Source organism: Anomaloglossus baeobatrachus, chromosome 4 (assembly GCF_048569485.1).
Source record: "Anomaloglossus baeobatrachus isolate aAnoBae1 chromosome 4, aAnoBae1.hap1, whole genome shotgun sequence".
Lineage (NCBI taxonomy): Eukaryota > Metazoa > Chordata > Amphibia > Anura > Aromobatidae > Anomaloglossus > Anomaloglossus baeobatrachus.
Window position 1 is genome coordinate 501336779 of NC_134356.1, and position 17316 is coordinate 501354094.

Below are 17316 nucleotides of genomic sequence, written 5' to 3' on the forward strand. Positions count from 1 at the left end.
AAGTCCTTAAGATCTTACACTATACAAATTTATAAAAATGGGAAGACCAATTTTCAGAGATTGCATATCATATTGCAAATGAGCATCACTCACCCATACAGTTCTTCATCATCATAAATCCACTTTCATAACCTTCAAAGCAGTCACACTCGAAGTCTCCTGGAGTATTAATGCAGTTTCCTGGTCCACAAACATCCGGAGATATTCTGCATTCATCAATGTCTACAAAGATAAGAGTTGTTTGATTACAATATCTCTTCTATAACATTGAAGATTCATAATATTGTATATATTAACACTTACCAGTGCAATTTCTTTCCTCAGCATCCAAGGCAAAACCATTGTCACACCGACACTTGAAGCTACCGATAGTGTTTTTACATTTACCATATTTGCAAAGACTTGGAATCATTTTACACTCATTGATGTCTAAAAGGCAAGGAAGATAGGAATACATGGTTACCAGAACTGTTTGGATTTCCTCATAATGATAAAAGTATTTTTAGCTAGGTCTGTATTGCCTTTTAGTGTGCATATTTAATGATACTCATGGAATGCAAAAAATGTAGATACTTCCATGAGTTGCCTTTGATTGAAAAATCTTTTTTTAAAAATGTACTTTTTTATAAGACTCCTCTAGGGAAAATGAATCATGAAAGTGAAGCCCTACGGCTATGCATATATGGATTATTGTGCTACAATAGATACAGGATTTCACTTGAGTTAACAGATTGTTCTTTCATTACCTGGACTTGCTCCAGCAATATCAACCCCTTTTTCATCAGGTGCTGCAAGTGACTCTGCTGGAAGTGGTGTTTGTGGCTCCATTGCCAGCATCACTGAGCAGCACAGGCGTTGTATGGCTAAGAATACTGTTATGGGTATAATTTGTGATGTTGTTGGACGTGGGAGACAGAGAGAGTGTGTGTGTGTGTGTGTGTGTGTGTGTGTGTGTGTGTGTGTGTGTGTCTGCTGTCCGGCTACTTAGCAGGTCCTATCAGCTACGTGATGTAACTTATGGGGCAGTGTCACATCCTATTTAAACTCCCAACAGTCTACTGGAAATTAGCAGATATTTTGGGGTCTTCCTATTAATCTCTGGTTTTGCTTGTATGGTGATCTGGTATTTCACCATGTCTATTCATTTCACAACAGTTTTGTCACCTGCTTCTGCACCTGGTTCTGTCCCTACAGTTGTTGACTCAAATAATTAATTTGACTACTTTTGTCTAAAGGGTGCTTTACACGCTGCGACATTGCTAGCGATCTCGTTAGTGAGGTAACACGCCAGATCGCACATACGATTTGCCAAGATCGTGTCGCGGGCGGGGAGGAGGGTGTCAGCACACCGCGCTCACCCCCTTCTGCTCGGGTCCGGCGGCCGCTGCTCAGTGGTGGCTCGAGCTGTAGGCCGGATCCCGGGGGTTTCTCGAGCGGCACTCCTCGCCCGTGAGTGAAAGGGATTTGTTGGGTGTGGGGATTGTTATAGTTCGTGACGCCACCCACGGTTGTGGTGATTGCACCACCGCTGCTCAGTATGGGGGTCCCGGGGATGATGATGCGGAGCAGCCAGGTGTTGTGTTGCCCCTCCGTGGGTAGGGGTTGGTGATCCCGGGGCCCAGTGATGGATAGGGAGGTGCGGGACCTGGTGGGCGCAGGGACGCGGGGGCAGCGCTGTGCCTTGCGGCACTGTGGTACTCACTCAGCCTGAGACGTGGACACAGTTTGTACGGTAAACCAAACGGCTGGTAGGACAGTCCCACAGACGGCTGCACCTGCACTCCCGGTAGGTGACGGTGATGTCCCTCTTCCTTGCACCTATGTTTGACTTGTGGTAGCGGTGGATTCCCTCCGGTTACCCGCTCCCCTACTGCATTCTGGGCCGAAGGAGCTCTACACTTTGCCCGCAGGCGCTGGCCCTGAGAAACTGGTGCCGTGGCGGTGGCGGTGTCTCTCTTGTAATGGTTGAGCTGTTGCCTTCAATCGGGACTTGGTTGTTGGGGGATCTGCGTCCCCGTCACTGACGGATTCGGCAAATTTGGCGACTCCTAGCCTTGCCGGGGTCCGAGAGGCCCCTGCCCTGGTGCTGACTGTCCTTCGGAACACTGCTCCAGACCACCAGGCACACAGCCAATGGGGTCCTTCCAGGAACTTCCAAACGGTCCCCCTCCAGACAGTCACCGCCGTCGCTGACCTTGCTGATCTGGCCCTACACAAAGCTGGACCCTTCAGGCTTTCTTTCTCTTCTGTCACTTCACTTGCTTTTCTCCTTTTTCCACCTTTCTACTTTCACTCTCACTTTGCTGTTTACTTTTGCCCTGTCTAGACTACTCCTCCACTCCTTCCACTTCCTCCTCCCTGACTAGACTGCACTCAAGCCCTGCCTGGGCTAATCTGCCTGGTTTTCCCGCCTCCAGAGTTGTGAGCTCCTCGGTGGGCGGAGCCAACCGCCTGGCCCACCCCCTGGTGTGCATCATCAGACTCCTGGAGGAAGGCAACAAGGATTTCTGGTTAGCTGTGATGTGCCTACCTGGGATGTGGGGTGTAGTGGTGTGTGACCTGTGTCCCCTGGCTTGCCCAGGGCGACACATTCCCCCTTAGCAAAATGCAGACCGTCCGCGGGCTGCCGTCCTACACCGGTTTTATTTTTCTGAAAAAGGGGGTAACAAGGTTAAGACAACATGCATAACATTTTTAATCAAAACTCTTCCCAAGACGGGAGGCACATTTACTTAAACGTTGCAACGGTTTACGGTCACGGTTTCCGCTCTCTCCCACCCAAGCAACCTGGCCCTGATGCTGCCCCTAAAACCCAGGCAGCACCCCTTGACCCACAGTCCAGCACAAGTTACCCGAGCGGGATCTGTCCTTCCCCTCCAGAGGGTAGCCACCGGTTCCTGTGGTGGCTGGGCCCCAGCCTGCTCTGCTGAGGGCCCTCCCTCCAACCTGCCTCTCCGGAGGCGGCATTGCGGAAACGGTAACGGTAACCAACATATTTACAAGCCACTTAACGTTTGTGGTGCCCTGCAAGTTCACGGGCTTGTCCATGGATAGTTCCCATGCAAAATAAACTTTAAACGGTCCCCACGGGGACAACGGTGCCGGCTCCAGCCGGTTCAATCACAAGCAAATCAGGTGAAACTTCGGTAATTTTCATTTTCCTTATCATTCTTTCCAAAACTTTTAAACAGACAGCAACTAACAACCTCTCCTTCACTTTTGCGGACCCCTTTTACTCATAGAACGGTCTCCCTGTACCTAAGCGGGGGTCTACCTAGGTTGGAACGGGTGGACCTTCGGGGCCCAGTGTCAGTGTTGCTAGACAGTGGGGCAGAGGGAACAATCGGTTCCTCCTCCCTGCTATAGTGTGGAGCAGGCGGAGGTGTAGGGGGACTGGGTACAGGTTCGTCCCTGGGCACTGGCACTGGTTCTGGCTCACGGTTAACCGCTTCCACTACTTCTTCATCCACGGGTTGTGGGAACAGTATCACTGGAAGTATCACCGCGCCGTTCTGTGTAGGCCAGTTTGCTGGGAAGTCACCCATCACAGTGTGGATTACTTCTGCTGCCTTTTCCACTGGTGGAGGAACCGGTACTTCAGCCTCTGCCTTCAATGCTGGGGGGCATTTTTTTAGATGGTCCCGAGAAACTGTGGCCAGGGTGCCCCCTTGGTCACGACTGATCTGGTAGGTCTTCCCATCGTCCCATTCTGTGGGTTGTACGACGTAAGGGACTTGCTCCCACTGGTCGTCCAGTTTGTGGGCTTTTCTCTTCCGTTTCAGCACCACATCTCCTGGCTGGAAAGGACCTGCGGGCGCCTTCTGATTGAACCGGTGCTCTTGCTGTTCTCGGCTTCGACCGAGGTTTTTCTCCACATACTCCTGGATCTGCCGGTACTGGGCCCTCCTCCGACTTTCCCACTCTGCCGTTGAAGGGAGTGCTTCCGGGGCCTCCAACCCCATCTCCAGATCCACCGGCAGGCGGCCAGGACGAGCCCTCATCAGATACGCTGGGGTGCACTTCGTCGAGCTGGACGGGATATTATTGTACATGTCGACCAAGTCGGGTAACTTTTCCGGCCACATGTTCCGTTCTTCCAGCGGTAGCGTCTTGAGGAGCCCCAGGACCAAGAGGTTCATTTTCTCGCACATGCCGTTGGTTTGGGCGTGGTACGGAGTGGTCCGGATCTTCTTGCAGCCGTACAACTGGCAGAATTCGTGAAACACTTCTGCTTCAAAAGCCGGGCCTTGGTCAGTCAGCACCTTCTCGGGGTACCCATGGGGTCGGCAAAAATAGCCCTGGAACGCTCGAGCAGCGGTTCGACCAGTCAGGTCCCTAACGGGGACTACCACCATAAATCTTGAGTAGTGGTCTACCATTGTCAATGCGTAGGTGTACCCACTTCGGCTAGGGGTGAGCTTGACATGGTCTAGGGCGACCAGCTCCAGCGGCTGATGGGTGACTATGGGATGTAACGGTGCCCTCTGGCTAGTCTCGTCCTTTATTCTCAGCGTACAAGGACCGCACTCTCGGCACCAGGATTCCACCGATTCCCGCATCCCACTCCAATAGAACCGCTCCCTCAACAGCATCTCCAGCTTCTTCCACCCGAAGTGGCCAGCACCATCATGGTATGCCTGTAGGACAGTAGCGACATCAGCTTGAGGAACGATTAACTGGCATATTTTCTCATGGGTCTTCGGGTTGATCAGCTCACGGTACAGCCTCCCTTGGTGTAGGTAAAGCCGTTTCCGTTCTTTCCACAAGCGTTGGGCTTCGGCTGGAGCGGCAGGGTCTATTCCCATAGCACCTTGTTCCACCAGGGTCTTGACAAGGCGGACAGCCGGCGCTTGGTCCTGGGTGTCCTGCCACTCTTGACTGGGCCGCGGGTCCAGATCCACCCTTTGCTGACATACTTGTACCCTCTCAGTAGGCGGCTGGTGAAACGCAGGCAACTCGATCTCCTCGAGGTCGTCATCCTCGCACCTCTCTTCTGACAAATGGGGCATCCGGGAGAGTGCATCTGCATTGATGTTGACACGACCAGCTCGGTACTTTATGGTGAAGTCATAGTTGGCTAACCGGGCTACCCACCGCTGCTCCAGCGTGCCCAACTTGGACGTGTTCAGGTGAGTCAGCGGATTGTTGTCCGTGAATGCGGTGAATTTTGCTGCCGCCAGGTAGTGACGGAACCGCTCCGTGATAGCCCACACCAACGCCAGTAGCTCGAGCTTGAAGGAGCTATAGTTCTCAGGGTTCCTTTCGGTCGGCCGGAGTTTTCGGCTGGCGTAGGCAATCACCTTCTCCTTTCCATCCTGGACCTGGGATAGGACCGCTCCTAGCCCCACGTTACTGGCGTCCGTGTGGAGGATGAATGGGTGCCCATAGTCAGGGTACGCCAGGACCTCTTCTCCGGTCAGGGCCGCCTTCAACTGGCAAAAGGACTCTTCATGCTTGTCCTCCCACGACAGTGGGGCTCCAATGGGTCTACCACCTTTGGTCTGTCCCACGAGGAGATCTTGCATGGGGGCGGCCATCTTCGTGTACCCCTTTATAAAGCGCCGATAGTACCCCACCAGACCCAGAAACTGCCTTACCTCCCTCACTGTAGTTGGTCTCGGCCAGCTCTGGATGGCAGTGATCTTCTCAGGGTCGGGGGCGACACCATCCGCACTCACCACATGCCCTAGATACTGCCCCCTGGGTTTCAGCAGGTGGCATTTTGAGGGCTTCAACTTCATCCCGTACTTGGCAAGGGACGCGAACACCTCGGCCAGGTGCTCCAGATGGGCTTCATACGTCTGGGAATAAACAATCACATCATCCAAATACAGCAGGACGGTCTCGAAGTTTAAATGTCCCAGACAGCACTCCATCAACCGTTGGAAGGTCCCAGGGGCATTGCACAGCCCAAACGGCATGCTATTGAATTCGCAGAGCCCCATCGGGGTGGTGAAGGCGGTCTTCTCCCGGTCCTCTGGAGCCACGGCCACTTGCCAGTACCCGCTGGTGAGGTCAAGGGTCGAGAAGTAGTTTGCAGTCCTCAGTGCGGCCAAAGACTCTTCAATACGAGGTAATGGATAGGCATCTTTATGGGTTATCTGGTTGATCTTCCGGTAGTCCACACACATCCGCATGGTACCATCCTTCTTCTTAACCAGTACCAACGGAGCGGCCCAGGGACTACAGCTGTCCCGAATAACCCCCGCCTCCTTCATATTCCTCAACATATCCTTGGCACACTGGTAATGTGCAGGGGGAATAGGTCTGTACCTCTCTTTGACAGGGGGATGTTCACCTGTGGGAATGTGGTGTTGGACCCCCTTGATCTGCCCGAAGTCTAGGGGGTGCTTACTGAAAACCTGTTCGTACTCCTGCACCACCCTGTGTACCCCTGCCCTGTGATGTGTAGGGGTATCATCAGTGCCTACATGTAGCTGTTGGTGCCACTCTTTTATGTCCCCCTGGGGTGGGGGAGTGTTGGTGGCAGGTTGGAGTGTGGATGGACTGGCTTCATGGATAGTGTGAGGGTCCAGGGTAAGCAGCTTGGCAATGGTGGCATACCGGGGAAGCCTGACTTCTTCCTCCCCACAGTTCAACACTCTCACAGGCACTCTCCCTTTCTTCACATCCACCACCCCTCGGGCGGCCATTACAGTGGGCCAGTGCTCGGAAGGCATGGGCTCCATCATTGCGGGGTAGTCACGCCCCTGGGGCCCTACTGCTGCCCTACACCAGATCATCATCTCACTCCTAGGGGGCACAGTCAATGGAGCAACATCCATCACTCTCACTCCACCAATCTCCCCTCCTGTTGAGCTTACATGCTGGCGGTACATCAGGGCACGGATTTCACGCTGCACAGCCCTCTGCCGGCTCCCCGCCGCTGTGGCGGCCAGCTGTTGCAATAGGGTCAACACATCAGCCATGCAGTGTTCCATCACATTGGTTCCCAGCACTATCTTTGGGTTATGATCATTGGGTTCATTCATGATCACAATCATACCCTGGTGTTGTAGTTCAGCTTGCCCCACTGTCATAGCCACTTGTTTATACCCCACCTGGGTCAATGGAAGTCCATTAGCGGCTATCAACGTTATACTATTGTCTGGAGGCGCCAGCTCGTCTACGGCCCAATACCGCTGGTACAACTTGTACGGTATAGTAGTTACCTGTGAACCAGTGTCCAAGAGAGCCATCACTGGTATGCCGTCCACAGCCACAGGGATGATAGGGCGGGCCCCGATATATCGGTCTCGCCAGTCCGGGGGGCCACGATGTTCTACTCCTGAGGATTGGCCTGGGGCCCCAGGGGTTGCTCGTTTAACGGGCACTGTCGGTAGTAATGGCCCGGCTTACGGTACTTGTAGCAGATTGGAGGTCTGCTCCGCGGGTTGTTAGCACTTCTCCGCTGCATCCAGGGAACATCCTCGGGACTGTCAGCAAGCTGTATCTGCGCTGGAGGCTGAGATCTGGTCAAAGGTTGCAGTGCAGCAAGGATTTTGGCAAGGTCTCCATCCATGCGACGGACCTGGGCTGCCAACTCTTCGACTGTGCTGCTCGGGACTGCAGGTATTACAGAGGTTGGTTTGGCTGAGGCCGCCACAACAGGAGCTGTCTCGACGGGCCACGGGACGGGTTCCAGAACTTCAGCAGCTGGGGGCTGGAGTGCTTTGATAGCCCGCTCTTTTAACACAGCAAAGTCCACATCAGGGTGTTCCAGGGCCCACAGCCGGAGTTGTTTACGATCCTCAGGGGACCTCATCCCCTGCGCAAATTGCTCCACCAACATCTTGTTGCTATCCGCCTCATTAATAGAGTTCACCCGCTTCAGTGTGCGGAGGGCGGTCTGCAGACGTAGAGCATAGTCCCGAATGCTATCCCCGGCTCGTTGCCGGCACTGGTAAAACTGCATCCTCAGCTCAGCTTCAGTCCGGGTCTCGAAGGCAGTCTGTAGCTTCTCAAAGATGGTGGCTACAGAGAGCCGGTCCCCCTCGGCCCAGGTCTCCGCTTCCTGCTCCGCCACACCGGTCAGCTGGCCTAGCACTATCGCCGCTCGTTGTTTATCAGTCAGGGGGTACAGCTCTAGCAACGGGTTAATCTTTTTCCGGAAGGCCAGTAGGGCATCCGGTTTCCCATCATACTGCGGTAGCCAGGCAGCTCCGGGCGCATAGGGCAAGGAGAACGGCATGACCTGAGCGAGCGTGGGGGCCGCGGCACCTCCCGCCGGTACCGCCGGGACTTGGGCAGGCCCATTCCCATCCGCGGGTGCCGCTGCGGCTGCAACCACCGCTCCTCCAGCGGCTCCGTCGGGCGCAGACATCTTGTTTCCGTCCCCCTTAGCTCTTTCCGGCCCCTCCTCTCTCGGGGCGGGGTTTTGGCCTTCACGCCTCTACTGCTCGAGAAGACGCTCGAGCGGGAACTTTTCGCGCCAAAGATGGCGGCTTCTGAAATTTTTCTGCCGGATACCTCCGGCGGTAACAAGGCGCACCTCTACCAAACGGCAGAGCGGTAAGATCCTGTTCGTGACGCCAAGTTGTCGCGGGCGGGGAGGAGGGTGTCAGCACACCGCGCTCACCCCCTTCTGCTCGGGTCCGGCGGCCGCTGCTCAGTGGTGGCTCGAGCTGTAGGCCGGATCCCGGGGGTTTCTCGAGCGGCACTCCTCGCCCGTGAGTGAAAGGGATTTGTTGGGTGTGGGGATTGTTATAGTTCGTGACGCCACCCACGGTTGTGGTGATTGCACCACCGCTGCTCAGTATGGGGGTCCCGGGGATGGTGATGCGGAGCAGCCAGGTGTTGTGTTGCCCCTCCGTGGGTAGGGGTTGGTGATCCCGGGGCCCAGTGATGGATAGGGAGGTGCGGGACCTGGTGGGCGCAGGGACGCGGGGGCAGCGCTGTGCCTTGCGGCACTGTGGTACTCACTCAGCCTGAGACGTGGACACAGTTTGTACGGTAAACCAAACGGCTGGTAGGACGGTCCCACAGACGGCTGCACCTGCACTCCCGGTAGGTGACGGTGATGTCCCTCTTCCTTGCACCTATGTTTGACTTGTGGTAGCGGTGGATTCCCTCCGGTTACCCGCTCCCCGACTGCATTCTGGGCCGGAGGAGCTCTACACTTTGCCCGCAGGCGCTGGCCCTGAGAAACTGGTGCCGTGGCGGTGTCTCTCTTGTAATGGTTGAGCTGTTGCCTTCAATCGGGACTTGGTTGTTGGGGGATCTGCGTCCCCGTCACTGACGGATTCGGCAAATTTGGCGACTCCTAGCCTTGCCGGGGTCCGAGAGGCCCCTGCCCTGGTGCTGACTGTCCTTCGGAACACTGCTCCAGACCACCGGGCACACAGCCAACGGGGTCCTTCTAGGAACTTCCAAACGGTCCCCCTCCAGACAGTCACCGCCGTCGCTGACCTTGCTGATCTGGCCCTACACAAAGCTGGACCCTTCAGGCTTTCTTTCTCTTCTGTCACTTCACTTGCTTTTCTCCTTTTTCCACCTTTCTACTTTCACTCTCACTTTGCTGTTTACTTTTGCCCTGTCTAGACTACTCCTCCACTCCTTCCACTTCCTCCTCCCTGACTAGACTGCACTCAAGCCCTGCCTGGGCTAATCTGCCTGGTTTTCCCCCTCCAGAGTTGTGAGCTCCTCGGTGGGCGGAGCCAACCGCCTGGCCCACCCCCTGGTGTGCATCATCAGACTCCTGGAGGAAGGCAACAAGGATTTCTGGTTGGCTGTGATATGCCTACCTGGGATGTGGGGTGTAGTGGTGTGTGACCTGTGTCCCCTGGCTTGCCCAGGGCGACACAATCGCACATGTGACCGGCGCTACAAAAATGACCTATGTGTGATCTCGGCAAATCTTATCTGCGATCTGGCATGTCACATTGCTAACGAGATCACTAGCGATGTTGCAGCGTGTAAAGTACCCTTAAGGCTCATTCCTTCAGCCAGCAACTACTCCATGGATGCAACCCAGGATGCCCAATTATATATACACATTATTATATAATACAATTATATATACACAGATCCATGTACAAGTGTTAGAGGTCGAAGGCCATAGTTCCTCTGGGACCTGCTAGATGGAATGGCTTGCACCAAGATTGTCCGAGGATGCCTTTTTGAGCTTATGTACAGATTTTACACAGACAAATATTGTCTCATGATTGTTTGATGAGGAACTGGCTCATGATTTAGATCACATTCAAAGACTTTCCACACTCCTTAAAATAGGGGAAGTTAACCCCCCCCAAAAAAAAACCATATTAAAAACATTTAGTGACATTCCTGTACAACCATCGATATATACATGTGAAAATATATTTGTTATGTAATGTTTTTCTTACCTTTAGAGAATGTTTTTCCTGGTGTAATCTCCCTTGAAGAAAACCCAGGGCCTCTGGGGCAAATAATTTCAAACTCTGGGGTACCCTGATGTGGACACTCTTCGCAGTCAGGTCCCCAAGCTGCCCCAACAGAACAACAGCAAGCATCCATCCTATGGCGACCAGAAATAGAAGCAGAACACTCCTCCTCCTCATGCTTCAAGTAGCAGGTCTCCACTCGAACGTCTGAAGGAAAAGAATAAACCATTGTTAACCGTTCATTAAATTCTTTGATCTACATTATCTGATGTCACTTTATTCTGTTGCTAAATAAAAAATGTCAAAAAATGTAAAAGAACACATTTTTGTAGAGAACCTATGATTGCCCTAAAAATATTTTACTTTATAGAAATATGAAATATGGAAGTCATTTTTTAAAACTTTTCTTTTTAATTTTGCTTTGCAAAACTCACAAATAATGTAACTTATTCAAGACAAGATTAGCATTTGAATCCACAAATTGAAATCCATTTTAACCCAAGTAGAGAGGGAGGTTAAGAAAAAAAAAAAAAACATGAAAAATTCTAGCATAGGCTTTTTATTATGTCCATACTCCGCTCTGTGCGTGCGCTCATTCCGCTGTAGTGAGCTCCTGTCTAGCAAGCTGCGCACATCTGAGGGATGTTTTGCGCAATCGGTGAAGGTCTCACTACTGAGCCCCCCCACTGATCTTCAGGCAATAAAAAGGCCAAAAAATGCTTTTTAAAAATTTGTAAACATTTCGTAAAGCTTTAAAGATCTTTATTCAATGATTTGAATCCCAATTCTACATTTCTCCTTTGATGGCAGCAGGTTAATGCCAATATCAAACTTGATTAGTGGATTAAAGCATTTTAGAAAACATCCCTTTCTTCTAGGAGTGTCCAAAAAAAGTATATCCTTGAGTTTAGAATCTTGCACTATAAATTAACCAAATAATTTTTAGATTGTGGCCAATGAAATTTAAGTGGTAAAGAAATACATAATAGTGAGCAGTTTTGTGGTGTCCATAGGATTCAGGACCGGGGATGTACTAATGTCAAAAGGTGTCCGAAATGAAGACATTTTCTCTCGCATTTAGAATTTGTAGGTTTGTGTATTTACATTTACTCTATAATTTTAGTTGGACCAGATGAGTGACTGGTAAACCAAGGTACTGTCGCTTTGTAAACAGATTCTTAATCTCAGTGCCTCATTCATCATTTCCTATTTACTTACTTTACTGTACCCTATATCATAAAAAATAAGTTTTAACAATCTGCAAATTCACCTATGAGTCACTGGAATTGCAAACTGGATTGTGACAACAGCAATCTTTCACAAAAGCAGTAATAAAACATTATTGGATTATATCATTGTTATGCAAAATTCATTGGGGAATTTTTGGAAAGCGCTACAATAAATATTTCTATGTGGAAGAGAAATCTGCAAACGTCTGAGATATTATACCAATGCATGTGCGTCCAGAAGCATCAACCTTCATTCCAGGGGGGCATTCACAGACAAAGGACCCGATTGTGTTCCTACAATTGGCATTGGTGCAAACTCCGGGAAATACCTCACATTCGTTAACATCTGCAACCAAAACAAATGAATGTTGCATTAGGGGAGAACAAAATACACAATTTATCATACAATACTTAAAAGGAGGGTGTGGAGCCATTCCCAGCTGTACATAGCTTTTATACAGTGAGAGCAACATCTAAAATTAAAGGGAAGCAGATATGAAAACATTTAAAGAAACCTGCCATTTCAAAAACTGCTATTAACCTGCAGACATGGAACTAATCTGCTGGGTGATAGCATTCTAAAACTGCCCAGTCGCTGTTCTGAAAGAATGGCTACTGGGAGGAAATTAACTTTATTCCTCCTGAAAGCCTCAAGTTTTCAGTCATAGAGGCGGGGGCAAAGCACTTTCAGTCGCTGCTCAGTAGATGGTGAGTGCTGATACACAACCTGGCATTGATTGACACTGCTAATGCTTTGCTGAGCCAGTTGTCAGTCAGTGCTGGGGCGTGGTTACATTATGTGTTAATCAATGACTGAAAATGCGCCGGTCACGCCTCTATGACTGAAAGCCCAAGGCTTCCTGAAAGGAATAAACTTAAGTTTCTCCCTATGGCCCGGCTGTCAGTACAAGGCCAGGTAGTTTTAGAATGCCATTAACCTGAAGATTACCCCATATCTGCAGGTTAATAGTGTTTTTTGATATAACAGGTTCAGTTTAACATAATACTATCATAGATTCATACCAAACATATGTACTAATATTCAACCAATAAGCAATGAATCCTTGTCATCATTTTCTGTCAATAGTCAGTTATAAATGATGGTATGCTCTAGTGTCAATCCTTTAGCAACTTTCTATACAAGATAGCTTGATAAAATTGGAATTATACCCATTTACTGAAAAGCCAACTGCGGGACGGCAAAGGAAAGACTGATTCTGTATGACATTTGTTCTTCATTTAATGGTATGACTTATTCACATTTGATGGTATAATTGATATGATAATGGTATAATTGATGTCTTCCTTTTTACATAGAAGACAACAGTATAAATAGTGGAAGTTTAATTAACACTCTAGGCAAAACTGATACACCACAACATGTTACACCTGAACAAGACTTGAGGTGGGATTCTTCAGACCCTCTTTGCCACATATGTGTCTGCACTATCTTTAATACAATGTATACATCTTGTCTATTGTGTTTCTTTAAAATAATAGAAAGTAGAGGGTTTTAGGATTTTAACAACCTCTTGGGTTTCTGTGCGGCTCTACCAATGTTATGTCTAGTCCTGCATCATTTTCATATTTTGATTAATTGAAAATATTTACCAGGGATGTATTTATGTGAGGCTGATTCATGGTGTGCCAGGGGAGTACCTGGGGGGCACTAACAATCTACTCTGCCATGGTTAGGGTATTTAGAGAAAAAGCTAGGCCGTGAACTGAATCTTTGACCCGGTGAAGGACAACTTACGCAGCACTGTACTAATACATGTTGTACATAGGCTTATTTCATTACTTGTGATACCCAAAGCACTGGCGCCCCACAAAGTGCTTTGCTTTGTTGCTGTTATGGATATTGAGATCCAGACAGTGTGCAGGATTACATAATTCTCATCTGGAAGGGGGCATTAACACATAGCTAACAATTCTACTTTTTGTATAGTTGTAGAAGGGACCACCCTTTTTATGAGTGTTAGTTTTGGCAAGCTTATTCCAAGGCGTTTTCAGGTTTGTCATGGTGAACATAAGACAAAATCATAAGCCAAAGTGTTGGGTCATGGGGAGTGAACTCTCTGAAATTCATAACAAGGGTCTTTAGAGACCTGACATCAGGGAAGAGCTGTGTTCTCAGTGCGTCAGTGGAAGTATCTAGTTGTCCATTATGCTGGCTCTTCCAAGTTTGGTCACCATACGTTGAAGTCAATAAAATAATGACAAAAACCTCAAAACTAAAGTAAATTCAGGTCTGTAATTATTTTTGTTAGAAAACATATAAAATATTAAAGGTGATCTGTTTAATAAGATGTTACCATACCAACTGACTCCTACATGCACCCCTGTAGAAGGTCATCTCCTTTCAGCACATTTTTACATGTGGTTGAATAACAGGAGTCTGTCATCACAAAGTGACTATGCAAACTAATCACAGGCACTTGGTACAGCCTTGGTGTGGTTAAACGAGTCAATGCACCTTCCCACCGATTTGCATCTAACTCTTCCCCTCTTTCTCCTGATTGATAGCTCTTTCTTTACAGGAGACAAAAAATGGTGGAGATAGATAGAAAACAACTTATAGGGCAGGTAGGAAACTGATTGACCATACCATCAGTGCACCGAGCTCCTGTACTTGGTTTGAACAGTCATTTTGTGCTTACAGACTCGCTTTTAACCTTTTTATGGGTAACTGCTAACAATTTTACCTTGACAAATATTGCCTTTGGTTCTAGCAAAACCTTTACCGCAGACATGATCTGTAGAAACAAATAGAAGAATAATTATAGATTTACAGTTTTGTTATTGTTAGAAAGGCCTATGTGTTATAACGATGTACACTCATAATGTAAAATAAAAAAAAATCCTCTGGAAATGTTCATAATAATTATATATTCATTAATTATATAGTCTTTATCTAATAGAAAAAAATAAAGAATAAAAGAAAACGGCCATTTGATCGTCTAAAAACTCATTCCATTACCGACGTCGCAAGGTTGACATGGACTTCCCCACGCTACTCCTAATGTTGAACAACACTGAGATCTAAGAGTGGCTCCATTTATGTTGATTTCACATCTTCCATTTACTATGTCTTTCCAGCATGTGCCCTTTAACGTTTCTGTAGAAAAAAACAAGTATTAATACTAGAATACGACTGGCAATATAGAGGAACTAAACAATGATAAGGTTCCTTTAAGTTTACGAGTATAGATGCGACGCACTAGTCTATATTGATTAAGTTATATTTTATTGCTTTCTTCATGTCAACTTTCACTTGTGGCATCAATCATCAGTTCCGACAGCTTCCGAGACCTTAACACATAGCTCAAGTTAGCAAAGTGCTCTGAGCCTCATTATTTTGCATAACCACACATAAGACAGTGCAGGAAAATTAAATATGACGTAAATATGTGTCAATACAGTGATGTAACTTTAAAGAGGTTGTCCACTACTATTACAACCCCTTCTGATTCCACATGTTTCCCCCAGGTAAAATAAAAGGCCTATACTGACATCCCACACCAGTGCCATTCCAACGGTGCTGTGGCTCACATTTCCGAGGTTTATGTAACATTGTGATGTCACGCAAGCACCTCGTCCAATCAGTGCCGGGTTCTGTCTCTCTGCCTTCGGACCAAACAAGTTAATCAACAGGAAGTGAACAGCTTACTTCCTTGTTCCAAAGGCGGGGAGACAGAAGCAGGCACTGATAGGATGAGGGGCTTGCATGACATCACAACACTACGTGAGCCTTGTTTGAACAGCGCCGGTAAAGGAGGAGAGTATAGCTTTTTTATTTTTCCTTGGGGAGACATGTGAAATCAGAAGGGGTTGTCCTGGTATTGGACAATCCCTTTATGTTCGTGGCACCAATGCAAATCTTTAACATGACTCCCGACTATCACAGATCTTTAATAGTGGTTGTTTTCTCATATTGGCCTGAGGGACTTTTTGGGCCTCCTTCACTTTCATGGCTCAGTTGTAAATGCAAACTCCATACCCATTATATTTATGCACTTAATGACATGATAAACAATCTTCTGTGAGATGACCATACATTTGTGACTATTTACTTACCAACACAAATCATCTTTGTGTCATCTAATGTGCTGCCAAAGGAACATTCACACACAAAGGATCCTGCGATATTTTTGCATACTCCGTTGATGCAGGGGCTTGACTCGCATTCATCAATATCTATAATAAATGGGAAATTACTTCAAAATTTCAGTTTATACCAATGCATCAACAAAATAAGTCCCAAATGTACTGTTGAAGTTGCAGATATCTACCCTACATCACACAATTACATTTTTACTGCTTTATATGCATCATTAGCTGGGTTAGATATATTATATACCTGTAAAATAAACCTATCTGCTATTTTTATAATATTTCAAATGACATAACACAACAATTGGTAAAGTCAAGAGATATTGCCAAAACGTATCAGACATTCAAGAATTATTCCCAAAGAATCAAGTTATTCCCCATTAATATAACTGGGTATAACTTTCTGATCACTGGGGGTCTAACTGCTTGGTTTATAAAGCCAAAGAACAGGGCTGTGCAACCCTGCTCTGAATGGTGTGCATGCTTTGCCTCTGCTCCATTCCTTGTCAACGGTACTGCTGGAAATAGCCACGTGCACAGCTCGGCAGCCCCATAGACTGTGAATACAGCAGAGGCAAGGTTTCATATATATGAAATTCATCATGTCATTAACACTGGTAAGACACACCCAATTATGATGAATACCCATCATCTGCAGCAGATAAGTTATACTCATATACCAATTAGTTAATAGATTGTAGTTACATATCTACTGTAATTAGATAACATTGTTTCACCTTCACACGTTTTTGATTCAGGCTGGAAGACATAGCCTTTAGGGCAAGTACAGGAGAAGCTTCCTGGAGTGTTCCGACATTGTCCATTGTCACAGAGTAGCCGGTTCAAGGCACATTCATCAATATCTACAAAGATGCAAACACAAGTCAACTTATTAATCTTTCAATAAAATGGATAACTCAATTTAAATAAATGAATAGTGGTAGCAATGAACTATTGCTCTGGATTACATATTCTATTTTTTACTCTCAGCAAATAATAATAATAATAATAATAGCAAGAGATGAGCAGATCATATTGCATGACTCAGTCTGGTCCAGGTCAGTAGTCCCTGGTACTGGACAGGAGCTGCGTGAATTTCCTTATCCTTAGGGAACCCAGGCTCGACTTATGACAGATGACATCTACAAGTATGGCTAATCAGAAGCTGAGTCTGGGATCACTCAGGGCAGGATCACACGACAGTAGATACTCTCATCAGAGGTAATCAGGTCGATTATGCTAATGACAACTTCGATTAAACTGTGGTCAGAGTTTGATCCAAGTGTCAGCTTAGTCTGATCCGATTCTCTTGGATGTCAGAATCAGAGCACACTGTGAGTAGAAGATGGAGAACATAACTTCTCCATGTTTTCCACTGTACGAGACCGCAGAAAACAGACTGCACTTAGATGTCATCTGAGTGTACTCACAGCAAATCTATCTATCTCATCTGAGTGTAGTCCAAAAATTTCCAGATGCCCAGTAGAGTTGAATGGTTGAGTTTTGTCCGATTTGCATGGCAAATAACAGCATGCTGTGAATTTTTCACTGGCAGATTTTTTCAGTGAAAAAAATTGGGCATCAGCACTGCCCCACTGAATGACTTTAGTCCG

General features: G+C 47.8%; 1 protein-coding gene across 2 annotated transcripts in view; it reads right to left on the reverse strand.

Annotated features, from left to right (window-relative positions):
- FBN1 (fibrillin 1) overlaps positions 1-17316 on the reverse strand; it is a 385311-nt gene that overhangs the window by 96428 nt on the left and 271567 nt on the right. For both annotated transcript variants that reach the window (XM_075345804.1, XM_075345803.1), the window contains exons 20-27: positions 16441-16566; positions 15668-15787; positions 14571-14708; positions 14296-14346; positions 11811-11936; positions 10344-10568; positions 304-429; positions 94-222 (exon numbers count right to left, since the gene is read on the reverse strand). In XM_075345804.1, the coding sequence (XP_075201919.1) occupies positions 94-222; positions 304-429; positions 10344-10568; positions 11811-11936; positions 14296-14346; positions 14571-14708; positions 15668-15787; positions 16441-16566 (1041 nt within the window). The remainder of the gene's footprint in view (positions 1-93; positions 223-303; positions 430-10343; positions 10569-11810; positions 11937-14295; positions 14347-14570; positions 14709-15667; positions 15788-16440; positions 16567-17316) is intronic.